This window comes from Ascaphus truei, chromosome 12, assembly GCF_040206685.1.
Source record: "Ascaphus truei isolate aAscTru1 chromosome 12, aAscTru1.hap1, whole genome shotgun sequence".
NCBI lineage: Eukaryota > Metazoa > Chordata > Amphibia > Anura > Ascaphidae > Ascaphus > Ascaphus truei.
Window position 1 is genome coordinate 40919020 of NC_134494.1, and position 12589 is coordinate 40931608.

General features: G+C 61.4%; 1 protein-coding gene across 2 annotated transcripts in view; it reads right to left on the minus strand.

Moving 5' to 3' along the window:
- Nucleotides 1–3457, minus strand: part of DGKZ (diacylglycerol kinase zeta) — a 65526-nt gene extending 62069 nt beyond the window's left edge. Inside the window, exon 1 of one of the 2 annotated variants that reach the window (XM_075567508.1) lies at nucleotides 3206–3457. In XM_075567508.1, coding sequence (XP_075423623.1) covers nucleotides 3206–3408 — 203 coding nt within the window. In that variant the 5' untranslated portion in view covers nucleotides 3409–3457. The remainder of the gene's footprint in view (nucleotides 1–3205) is intronic. The other variant, XM_075567509.1, reaches the window with a different exon arrangement.
- Nucleotides 3458–12589: the final 9132 nt, after the last annotated feature.

The window sequence follows — 12589 nt, forward strand, 5'->3', positions numbered from 1 at the left end:
ACAAAGGAGCACTTGGTGTCCGGGATTGCCACAGTAGAGACAGAATCCGGTAGTGCATCGACGTTGCTTCTCGGACAGGGACTTATTACCACCCAGTTGCCTGGGTTCTGGAGCGGCAGAGGAAGAAGGTTCTGGCGTAACGAAATAGAAGGCGGGCGACCAATAGGGCTGTTGTCGATGGCGAGAACTTTCGGATCTCCTTTCTTGCAGGCGTTGGTCTACGCGGATGCAGACAGGGATGAGTTCTTCCAAATCAGTTGGACGCTCTTGAGCACTGAATTCGTCCTGTAGTGACTCCGAAAGACCCTGCCAGAAAGCTGATGACAATGCCTTGTTATTCCATCCCACCTCCCGTGTATCTGGCGACCGGGCGATTTCCCTGGGAAATATGAAATAGAGAAGAGGCAGCGGTTACCTTGCGGCCAGGTGTATCAAAAACTCTTCGGAATTCTCTGGCAAATCGTCCGATGTCCTGCGTCAGATCCGACCTCTGTTCCCAGATGGGGAAGCCAGAGCATCGTTTGTGAGTAAAGAGATGATGTATGCCACTTTGGATCTTTGAGAAGGAAAACGAGAAGGCATGATTTCAAATTGTATAAAACATTGGTTCAAAAACCCTCGGCATAGATGGGGATCTCCCGCATAGCGGCTAGGAGTCTGGAGTCGGGGTTCAGAAAACATAGCATTAATCAGCGAAGCAGGTGGAGGACCGGTGGGGTCGGATCGAGTGGAAGTTTGCACCTGAGCCGTGAGAACCAAAAGATTCTGCTGAAACAGGACCATCCGTCGGTCACTCTGCTCGAAGTATTTATCTCGTCTTGTAAACATGCTGGCGTGCGTTGTCAAGACGCGTCCCACCTTAATGGGGTCCATGTTTGCAGGGCTGAGCATACTGTCACTCTGTGCTCACCACAAACAAGGCGGGACCCCGGGACATAGGTGGGAATGGATAGAAACACCACTCACAGCCACGAGGGCACGTCTGGAGTGCAGGTTGGTCGAGGTAGCTGGGTTGGGGTTGGAGAGGTACGGATCATCGTTATACTTGCCAGGGACTGGGTAGGAGAGGTCCGGATCGTTGGAGGTACTATTAGCCGTAGTCGGGAGTGGAGAGTGGTCGGTGTCCGAGTGCCGAGGTCAGGGTTGGAGAGGTGCGGATTGTCAGGGATAGCCGGGGTCAGAAGTACAGAGGTGTGGAGCCCAAGAGCAAATCCGGGTCGGTACACAGAGCAAGGTTCAGCAAGGCAGGCAAGACTGCGGAGGCAGAGATTAGGAGAACAGCAACGTAACGGCTATGCTCAGCCGATGTGCCAGTGGCACAGCTGAGCATATAAAGAAGTGAGGGACCAATGAGAGGAGAGGCGGAGTGGAGGCACGTCCTCAGCGGGAGCAGGGATAGGCAGAGGTGCAGGAGACAGGTGCAGGCTATGCAGCTGATTAAGTCTGTTGACGCAGAGCTTGTGTGCGTTGCGCATGCTGAGAGCAGGAGCAGCTCTAGAGGACATGGCGCCAGGTGCGGGGGCGTGGAGTTCAAGGGAGGTAAGGCGGGAGCGCGCCGAGGGCGGTGTGACTCCCAGTTCCTTACAGGGACAAGACCATGCCAGGACGCAAGATGCAAAACCTGCGCAATGCTCCACGCAGCGGGCACAATACAAATACCACACAGGAATCTGGAGTACAAAATCAGAGGAGGGTTCACCTGTTCCTCCAGCAATGTCGTGTACCTCATCATGTGCATGAAATGCCCAGGGGGCTGCTACTACATAGGCGAGACGGGACAGGGGCTAAACAAGAGAATGACTCTGCATCGCCACAAAAAGGGTTACGCGCTAGGACCTTGGTACTGTCCTGGTTTCTGTGACCCGAGTACATTAGTAAAGCATCTGGCAGCGGAACGTTAACCGGTGCCGCGAGCAGCATCGCGAGTGTTGAGTGCCTGCAGAGGGATTACAGTGTGGACGCGCACTCCCGGAGCGGATCCAGCATCGGAAGCGGAAGCGTGCCTGCAGCTACATACGCTGTCTCGGCGTCTCAGCTTATGGAGTAACGGTGATATCCGACGACAGGTGTACCGCGTGTCCTATGTGCTTGCTCCATTTGTCTCTTGTGAGTAGCCGTAATTCACGTGTCACCTGGTACCTTTATTAAGATGACCCACTGCATTACGCTTTGGGAGCCGTGCGGTGTTCTTCTGTTTTTTAGTGGTGGAGGAAGAAGGTTGTTCCGGAAGATAGCTGTCGGCGTTCTCCTGCAGTTGTTTACACATTTTTGCAATTGGGTCAATTCCTTCCGTGTCTGTACTGTCCCTGCCTTTGTCCCATGTTGGTCTGTCTGTTTGTTATATGTTTTCACCATTATGCCCATTTTAATATTTTATGATCATTGTGGCATCTTATATTTATATGCATTTTAGTTATATGTCTCCTCACTGATTATTTATCCATTATCACATGAATATGTTGTTTGGGCGCAGCAATTTTTATATATATATATATATATATATATATATATATATATATATATATATATATATATATATATATATATTTTTATGTCTGTCCATTTTTAAATGTCTTGTTTTACCTATGCTAATTCGTATGCTTACAAACTGCTAGGTAACATATATATATCTATCTATCGGGACTCCTTTTTCTACGTGTTACTTTTATGTCTGAAGCACTTTTTCCCTTAATGTGTTATTTATATTATTTGTTATCTATATGATTGTCACGTGTATTACTGCTGTGAAGCGCTGTGTACATTAATAGTGAATATATATATATATATATATATATATATATATATATATATATATATATATATATATATATATATATATATATATATATAATCTATATCCTTCAGAAGCCCAGTAAACAAACCAATACACAACTCTTCTTCTCACCCTTTGCAGTTGTTGTGTCGCAGGGTTGTTGTGTAGGAGTGCGGCTGTGTGTACATTGTGTGCTAACCTGTATTGTGTGAATGTATTCGTGCAGAAGAAGATAACGCCGGTCACAGGGCTTAGTGACACAGCACTTAATAATAATGAAAAAATCAAACGTGTATCTCACCTGGTAAAGGATTAAAAACAACAGATTGAACCCAATGGTTATTAGTGTTTATAGTGCAGAACAATGCCAGTTACACGCAGTGCTCCCCGCTGCGCTGTGAGTGAGGACCCCCATTGGGGATAATGCCTTACCTGTAGGACAGCTGCTTTCTGATGTACGGGGGCAGTAACGCCTGTGTTGCTCCCTGGGGGGCTGCCCTTGGATCTGTGCGTTGAGACCCCCCAGAAGTTCCAGGTCTCATCTCCTCTTCCACCCCATGCAGAATGGGCACCCTCCCATCCTCCCCTTCCTGAAGTTCGCTGCAAAGCCCCTGAACCTGTTCCCCCTCGGCCATGCTGGAGACGCCCTCTGCTCTTCACAGTACCCGCCCAGCCCGCCAAACCGGTCACTGCTTTAATATGTGGTGGGCTGCTAGTGGAAGCTACAAGAAGGAAGAGTCAGGGAAAGAGGAAGGAAGGGGGGGCAGGAAGAGAGAGGAAGGGGGGGGGGGGCAGGAAGAGAGAGGAAGGGGGGGGGCAGGAAGAGAGTGTAAAGGGGGGGCAGGAAGAGAGTGGAAGGGGGGGCAGGAAGAGAGTGGAAGGGGGGGCAGGAAGAGAGTGGAAGGGGGGGGGCAGAAAAAGAGAGGAAGGGGGGCAGAAAAAGAGGAAGGGGGGCAGGAAGAGAGTGGGAGGGGGGGGCAGGAAGAGAGTGGGAGGGGGGGGCAGGAAGAGAGTGGGAGGGGGGGGCAGGAAGAGAGTGGGAGGGGGGGGCAGGAAGAGAGTGGGAGGGGGGGGCAGGAAGAGAGTGGGAGGGGGGGGGCAGGAAGAGAGTGGGAGGGGGGGGGGCAGGAAGAGAGTGGGAGGGGGGGGCAGGAAGAGAGTGGGAGAGGGGGGCAGGAAGAGAGTGGAAGGGGGGGCAGGAAGAGAGTGGAAGGGGGGGCAGGAAGAGAGTGGAAGGGGGGGCAGGAAGAGAGAGGAAGGGGGGCAGGAAGAGAGGAAGGGGGGGCAGGAAGAGAGGAAGGGGGGACAGGAAGAGAGTGGAAGGGGGGCAGGAAGAGAGGGGAAGGGGGGCAGGAAGAGAGGGGAAGGGGGGCAGGAAGAGAGGGGAAGGGGGGGCAGGAAGAGAGGAAGGGAGGGCAGGAAGAGAGAGGAAGGGGGGAGGGCAGGAAGAGAGGATGGGGGGCAGGAAGAGAGGATGGGGGGCAGGAAGAGAGGAAGGGGGGGCAGGAAGAGAGTGGAAGGGGGGGCAGGAAGAGAGAGGAAGGGGGAGGGCAGGAAGAGAGAGGAAGGGGGGAGGGCAGGAAGAGAGGATGTGGGGCAATGGAGAGAGAGGATGGGGGGCAGGAAGAGAGAAAGGGGACAGGAAGAGAGAAAGGGGACAGGAAGAAAGGAACAGGGGCAGGAAGAGAGAGGAAGTGGGGCAGGAAGAGAGATGAAGGGGGGCAGGAAGAGAGAGGAAGGGGGCAGGAAGAGAGAGGAAGGGGGCAGGAAGAGAGAGGAAGGGGGCAGGAATAGAGAGGAGGGGGGAAGGAAGAGAGGAAGGGGGGCAGGAAGAGAGGAAGGGGGGCAGGAAGAGAGGAAGGAGGGCAGGAAGAGAGGTAGGAGGGCAGGAAGAGAGGAATGGGGGGCAGGAAGAGAGGAATGGGGAGCAGGAAGAGAGGAAGGAGGGCAGGAAGAGAGGAAAGGGGTCAGGAAGAGAGGAAGGGGGGCAGGAAGAGAGGAAGGGGGGCAGGAAGAGAGAGGAAGGGGGGGCAGAGAGAGGAAAGGGGGGGGCAGAGAGAGGAAAGGGAGGGCAGAGAGAGGAAAGGGGGCAGGAAGTGGGGGCACAGGAGTGAGAGGTGTGGGGGAGAGAGAAATAAAAGAGAGACAGAGATTGAGGAAAGACGGAGTGGGGAAGAGTGTGTTAAGGAAAGAGAAAAGGAGAAGGCTAAAATATGAAATATAATGCGGAAATACAGATTGAGAGAGTGCAGTGCCGTGAGCGTGAGAGCGCCGTGCCCTGTGTGTGAGAGCGCCGTGCCCTGTGTGTGAGAGCGCCGTGCCCAGTGTGAGAGCGCCGTGCCGGTGTCAGAGCGCCGTGCCCTGTGTCAGAGAGCTCTGAGCTCTTGTAGAGGGAGGAGGCTTTGTAATGTAATAATGCTCATCGTGTCACCTTAGAGACAGTAATTAACCCTGCGTTGTCAGGCGGATCAGCAAAGTGATACCGAGAGGTTTGGAACAGGTGCAGGTAGTCGTCAGAATGTAGGGTACTTGCTGCGTCTGTATATATACCATACCTGTAGCTTATATAGCATCATATATGCATCCCTACCCTCCCTTGCCATGTGTGAGTTTAGGTCATTGTGAGAGTGCTGGCTCTGGGGAAGAGCGTAGCGCACTGTGAGAGCGCAGCCTCTGGGGATGTGCGTAGCGCACTGTGAGAGCGCAGCCTCTGGGGATGTGCGTAGCGCACTGTGAGAGCGCAGCCTCTGGGGATGTGCGTAGCGCACTGTGAGAGCGCAGCCTCTGGGGATGTGCGTAGCGCACTGTGAGAGCGCATTTTGAGAGCGCAGCCTCTGGGGAAGTATGTAGCATGCTGTGAGAGCGCTGGAGGGGCTCGGCGGTGTAAGAGCGCTGGAGGGGCTCGGTGGTGTAAGAGCGCTGGAGGGGGTCGGCGGTGTAAGAGCGCTGGAGGGGCTCGGGGGTGTAAGGGCGCTGGAGGGGCTCGGCGGTGTAAGAGCGCTGGAGGGGCTCGGTGGTGTAAGAGCGCTGGAGGGGCTCGGTGGTGTAAGCGCTGGAGGGGCTCGGTGGTGTAAGCGCTGGAGGGGCTCGGCGGTGTAAGAGCGCTGGAGGGGCTCGGTGGTGTAAGAGCGCTGGAGGGGCTCCGCGGTGTAAGGGCGCTGGAGGGGCTCGGCGGTGTAAGGGCGCTGGAGGGGCTTGGCGGTGTAAGGGCGCTAGAGGGGCTCGGTGGTGTAAGAGCGCTGGAGGGGCTCGGTGGTGTAAGAGCGCTGGAGGGGCTCGGGGGTGTAAGAGCGCTGGAGGGGCTCGGTGGTGTAAGAGCGCTGGAGGGGCTCGGCGGTGTAAGAGCCCTGGAGGGGCTCCGCGGTGTAAGGGCGCTGGAGGGGCTCGGCGGTGTAAGGGCGCTGGAGGGGCTCGGTGGTGTAAGAGCGCTGGAGGGGCTCGGTGGTGTAAGAGCGCTGGAGGGGCTCGACGGTGTAAGAGCGCTGGAGGGGCTCGGCGGTGTAAGAGCGCTGGAGGGGCTCGGTGGTGTAAGAGCGCTGGAGGGGCTCGGTGGTGTAGAGCGCTGGAGGGGCTCGGTGGTGTAAGAGCGCTGGAGGGGCTCGGTGGTGTAAGGGCGCTGGAGGGGCTTCACTGTAAGAGCGCTGGAGGGGCTCAGTGGTGTAAGAGCCCTGGAGGGGCTCGGCGGTGAAAGGGCGCTGGGGGAGGGGCTCGGCGGTGTACGCGCTGGAGGGGCTCGGTGATGTAGGAGCGCTGGGGCTCGGTGGTGTAAGCGCTGGAGGGGCTCGGTGGTGTAAGCGCTGGAGGGGCTCGGTGGTGTAAGAGTGCTGGAGGGGCTCGGCGGTGTAAGAGTGCTGGAGGGGCTCGGCGGTGTATGGGCACTGGAGGGGCTCGGCGGTGTAAGAGCGCTGGAGGGGCTCGGTGGTGTAAGCCCTGGAGGGGCTCGGTGGTGTAAGCGCTGGAGGGGCTCGGTGGTGTAAGCGCTGGAGGGGCTCGGTGGTGTAAGAGCGCTGGAGGGGCTCGGTGGTGTAAGCGCTGGAGGGGCTCGGCGGTGTAAGAGCGCTGGAGGGGCTCGGCAGTGTAAGAGCGCTGGAGTGGCTCGGCGGTGTAAGAGCGCTGGAGGGGCTAGGCGGTGTAAGAGTGCTGGGGGAGGGGCTCGGCGGTGTAAGAGCGCTGGAGGGGCTCGGCGGTGTAAGAGCGCTGGAGGGGCTTGGCGGTGTAAGAGCGCTGGAGGGGCTTGGCGGTGTAAGAGCGCTGGAGGGGCTCGGCGGTGTAAGAGCGCTGGAGGGGCTCGGTGGTGTAAGAGCGCTGGAGGGCCTCGGCGGTGTAAGAGCGCTGGAGGGGCTTCACTGTAAGAGCGCTGGAGGGGCTCGGTGGTGTAAGAGCGCTGGAGGGCCTCGGTGGTGTAAGGGCGCTGGAGGGGCTTCACTGTAAGAGCGCTGGAGGGGCTCAGTGGTGTAAGAGCCTTGGAGGGGCTCGGCGGTGAAAGGGCGCTGGGGGAGGGGCTCGGCGGTGTACGCGCTGGAGGGGCTCGGTGATGTAAGAGCGCTGGAGGGGCTCGTGGTGTAAGCGCTGGAGGGGCTCGGTGGTGTAAGCGCTGGAGGGGCTCAGTGGTGTAAGCGCTGGAGGGGCTCGGTGGTGTAAGCGCTGGAGGGGCTCGGTGGTGTAAGCGCTGGAGGGGCTCGGTGGTGTAAGAGCGCTGGAGGGGCTCGGTGGTGTAATCGCTGGAGGGGCTCGGTGGTGTAAGCGCTGGAGGGGCTTGGTGGTGTAAGCGCTGGAGGGGCTCGGTGGTGTAAGAGCGCTGGAGGGGCTCGGTGGTGTAAGCGCTGGAGGGGCTCGGTGATGTAAGAGCGCTGGAGGGGCTCGGTGGTGTAAGCGCTGGAGGGGCTCGGCGGTGTAATAGCGCTGGAGGGGCTCGATGGTGTAAGAGTGCTGGAGGGGCTCATGGTGTAAGCGCTGGAGGGGCTCGGTGGTGTAAGCGCTGGAGGGGCTCGGTGGTGTAAGCGCTGGAGGGGCTCGGTGGTGTAAGCGCTGGAGGGGCTCGGTGGTGTAAGCGCTGGAGGGGCTCGGTGGTGTAAGGGCGCTGGAGGGGCTCGGTGGTGTAAGAGCCCTGGAGGGGCTCAGCGGTGTAAGAGCGCTGGAGGGGCTCGGTGGTGTAAGAGCGCTGGAGGGGCTCGGTGGTGTAAGCGCTGGAGGGGCTCGGCGGTGTAAGAGCGCTGGAGGGGCTCGGCGGTGTAAGAGCGCTGGAGGGGCTCCGCGGTGTAAGGGCGCTGGAGGGGCTCGGCGGTGTAAGGGCGCTGGAGGGGCTCGGCGGTGTAAGGGCGCTGGAGGGGCTCGGTGGTGTAAGAGCGCTGGAGGGGCTCGGTGGTGTAAGAGCGCTGGAGGGGCTCGGGGGTGTAAGAGCGCTGGAGGGGCTCGGCGGTGTAAGAGCGCTGGAGGGGCTCCGCGGTGTAAGGGCGCTGGAGGGGCTCGGCGGTGTAAGGGCGCTGGAGGGGCTCGGCGGTGTAAGGGCGCTGGAGGGGCTCGGTGGTGTAAGAGCGCTGGAGGGGCTCGGTGGTGTAAGAGCGCTGGAGGGGCTCGGTGGTGTAAGAGCGCTGGAGGGGCTCGGTGGTGTAAGAGCGCTGGAGGGGCTCGGTGGTGTAAGAGCGCTGGAGGGGCTCGGCGGTGTAATAGCGCTGGAGGGGCTCGGCGGTGTAAGAGCGCTGGAGGGGCTCGGCGGTGTAAGAGCGCTGGAGGGGCTCGACGGTGTAAGAGCGCTGGAGGGGCTCGGCGGTGTAAGAGCGCTGGAGGGGCTCGGTGGTGTAAGAGCGCTGGAGGGGCTCGGTGGTGTAAGAGCGCTGGAGGGGCTCGGTGGTGTAAGGGCGCTGGAGGTGCTTCACTGTAAGAGCGCTGGAGGGGCTCGGCGGTGAAAGGGCGCTGGGGGAGGGGCTCGGCGGTGTACGCGCTGGAGGGGCTCGGTGATGTAAGAGCGCTGGAGGGGCTCGGTGGTGTAAGCGCTGGAGGGGCTCGGTGGTGTAAGCGCTGGAGGGGCTCGATGGTGTAAGAGTGCTGGAGGGGCTCGGCGGTGTAAGAGCGCTGGAGGGGCTCGGTGGTGTAAGCGCTGGAGGGGCTCGGTGGTGTAAGAGCGCTGGAGGGGCTCGGTGGTGTAAGCGCTGGAGGGGCTCGGTGATGTAAGAGCGCTGGAGGGGCTCGGTGGTGTAAGCGCTGGAGGGGCTCGATGGTGTAAGAGTGCTGGAGGGGCTCGGTGGTGTAAGCGCTGGAGGGGCTCGGTGGTGTAAGCGCTGGAGGGGCTCGATGGTGTAAGAGTGCTGGAGGGGCTCGGCGGTGTAAGCGCTGGAGGGGCTCGGTGATGTAAGAGCGCTGGAGGGGCTCGGTGGTGTAAGCGCTGGAGGGGCTCGATGGTGTAAGAGTGCTGGAGGGGCTCGGTGGTGTAAGCGCTGGAGGGGCTCGGTGGTGTAAGCGCTGGAGGGGCTCGATGGTGTAAGAGCGCTGGAGGGGCTCGGCGGTGTAAGAGCGCTGGAGGGGCTCGGTGGTGTAAGCGCTGGAGGGGCTCGGCGGTGTAAGAGCGCTGGAGGGGCTCGGTGGTGTAAGAGCGCTGGAGGGGCTCGGTGGTGTAAGGGCGCTGGAGGGGCTCGGTGGTGTAAGAGCGCTGGAGGGGCTCGGTGGTGAAAGCGCTGGAGGGGCTCGGCGGTGTAAGAGCGCTGGAGGGGCTCGGCGGTGTAAGAGCGCTGGAGGGGCTCGGTGGTGTAAGCCCTGGAGGGGCTCGGTGGTGTAAGAGCGCTGGAGGGGCTCGGTGGTGTAAGAGCGCTGGAGGGGCTCGGTGGTGTAAGCGCTGGAGGGGCTCGGTGGTGTAAGCGCTGGAGGGGCTCGGTGGTGTAAGCGCTGGAGGGGCTCGGTGGTGTAAGAGCGCTGGAGGGGCTCGGTGGTGTAAGCGCTGGAGGGGCTCGGTGATGTAAGAGCGCTGGAGGGGCTCGGTGGTGTAAGCGCTGGAGGGGCTCGATGGTGTAAGAGTGCTGGAGGGGCTCGGTGGTGTAAGCGCTGGAGGGGCTCGGTGGTGTAAGCGCTGGAGGGGCTCGGTGGTGTAAGCGCTGGAGGGGCTCGGTGGTGTAAGAGCGCTGGAGGGGCTCGGTGGTGTAAGCGCTGGAGGGGCTCGGTGGTGTAAGAGCGCTGGAGGGGCTCGGTGGTGTAAGCGCTGGAGGGGCTCAGTGGTGTAAGCGCTGGAGGGGCTCGGTGGTGTAAGCGCTGGAGGGGCTCGGTGGTGTAAGCGCTGGAGGGGCTCGGCGGTGTAAGAGCGCTGGAGGGGCTCGGCGATGTAAGAGCGCTGGAGGGGCTCGGCGGTGTAAGCGCTGGAGGTGCTCGGCGGTGTAAGAGCGCTGGAGGGGCTCGGCGGTGTAAGAGCGCTGGAGGGGCTCGGCGGTGTAAGAGCGCTGGAGGGGCTCGGCGGTGTAAGAGCGCTGGAGGGGCTCAGCGGTGTAAGAGCGCTGGAGGGGCTCGGCGGTGTAAGAGCGCTGGAGGGGGTCGGCGGTGTAAGGGCGCTGGAGGGGCTCGGCAGTGTAAGAGCGCTGGAGGGGCTCGGCGGTGTAAGAGCGCTGGGGGAGGGGCTCGGCAGTGTAAGGGCGCTGGAGGGGCTCGGCGGTGTAAGAGCGCTGGGGGAGGGGCTCGGCGGTGTAAGGGCGCTGGAGGGGCTCGGCGGTGTAAGGGCGCTGGAGGGGCTCGGCGGTGTAAGGGCGCTGGAGGGGCTCGACGGTGTAAGGGCGCTGGAGGGGCTCGGCGGTGTAAGAGCGCTGGAGGGGCTCGGCGGTGTAAGGGCGCTGGAGGGGCTCGGCGGTGTAAGGGCGCTGGAGGGGCTCGGCGGTGTAAGAGCGCTGGAGGGGCTCGGCGGTGTAAGGGCGCTGGAGGGGCTCGGCGGTGTAAGGGCGCTGGAGGGGCTCGGCCGGTGTAAGAGCGCTGGAGGGGCTCGGCGTTGTAAGAGCGCTGGAGGGGCTCGGCGGTGTAAGGGCGCTGGAGGGGCTCGGTGGTGTAAGAGCGCTAGCGAGGCTCATGGTGTAAGCGCTGGAGGGGCTCGGCGGTGTAAGGGCGCTGGAGGGGCTCGGCGGTGTAAGAGCGCTGGAGGGGCTTGGCTGTGTAAGAGCGCTGGAGGGGCTCGGTGGTGTAAGAGCGCTGGAGGGGCTCGGTGGTGTAAGAGCGCTGGAGGGGCTCGGTGGTGTAAGCGCTGGAGGGGCTCATGGTGTAAGCGCTGGAGGGGCTCGGTGGTGTAAGAGCGCTGGAGGGGCTCGGTGGTGTAAGAGCGCTGGAGGGGCTCGGTGGTGTAAGAGCGCTGGAGGGGCTCAGCGATGTAAGGGCGCTGGAGGGACTCGGCGATGTAAGAGCGCTGGAGGGGCTCGGTGGTGTAAGAGCGCTGGAGGGGCTCGGTGGTGTAAGAGCGCTGGAGGGGCTCGGTGGTGTAAGAGCGCTGGAGGGGCTCGGCGGTGTAAGGGCGCTGGAGGGGCTCGGCGGTGTAAGAGCGCTGGAGGGGCTCGGTGATGTAAGAGCGCTGGAGGGGCTCGGCGGTGTAAGGGCGCTGGAGGGGCTCGGCGGTGTAAGAGCACTGGAGGGGCTCGGCGTTGTAAGAGCGCTGGAGGGGCTCGGCGGTGTAAGAGTGCTGGAGGGGCTCGGTGGTGTAAGGGCGCTGGAGGGGCTCGGTGGTGTAAGGGCGCTGGAGGGGCTCGGTGGTGTAAGGGTGCTGGAGGGGCTCGACGGTGTAAGAGCGCTGGAGGGGCTCGGTGGTGTAAGAGCGCTGGAGGGGCTCGGCGGTGTAAGAGCGCTGGAGGGGCTCGGTGGTGTAATAGCGCTGGAGGGGCTCGGTGGTGTAAGAGCGCTGGAGGGGCTCGGCGGTGTAATAGCGCTGGAGGGGCTCGGTGGTGTAATAGCGCTGGAGGGGCTCGGCGGTGTAATAGCGCTGGAGGGGCTCGGCGGTGTAATAGCGCTGGAGGGGCTCGGTGGTGTAATGGCGCTGGAGGGGCTCGGCGGTGTAATAGCGCTGGAGGGGCTCGGCGGTGTAATAGCGCTGGAGGGGCTCGGCGGTGTAATAGCGCTGGAGGGGCTCGGCGGTGTAATAGCGCTGGAGGGGCTCGGCGGTGTAATAGCGCTGGAGGGGCTCGGCGGTGTAATAGCGCTGGAGGGGCTCGGTGGTGTAATAGCGCTGGAGGGGCTCGGCGGTGTAAGAGCGCTGGAGGGGCTCGGCGGTGTAATAGCGCTGGAGGGGCTCGGCGGTGTAATAGCGCTGGAGGGGCTCGGCGGTGTAAGAGCGCTGGAGGGGCTCGGCGGTGTAAGAGCGCTGGAGGGGCTCGGCGGTGTAAGAGCGCTGGAGGGGCTCGGCGGTGTAAGAGCGCTGGAGGGGCTCGGTGGTGTAAGAGCGCTGGAGGGGCTCGGTGGTGTAAGAGCGCTGGAGGGGCTCGGATGTGTAAGCGCTGGAGGGGCTCGGCAGTGTAAGAGCGCTGGAGGGGCTCGGCGGTGTAAGAGCGCTGGAGGGGCTCGGTGGTGTAAGGGCGCTGGAGGGGCTCGGCGGTGTAAGAGCGCTGGGGGAGGGGCTCGGCGGTGTAAGAGCGCTGGAGGGGCTCGGTGGTGTAATAGCGCTGGAGGGGCTCGGCGGTGTAAGAGCGCTGGAGGGGCTCGGCGGTGTAAGAGCGCTGGGGGAGGGGCTCGGCGGTGTAAGGGTGCTGGAGGTGCTCGGCGGTGTAAGAGCGCTGGAGGGGCTCGGCGGTGTAAGAGCGCTGGAGGGGCTCGGCGGTGTAAGAGCGCTGGAGGGGCTCGGTGGTGTAAGCGCTGGAGGGGCTCGGC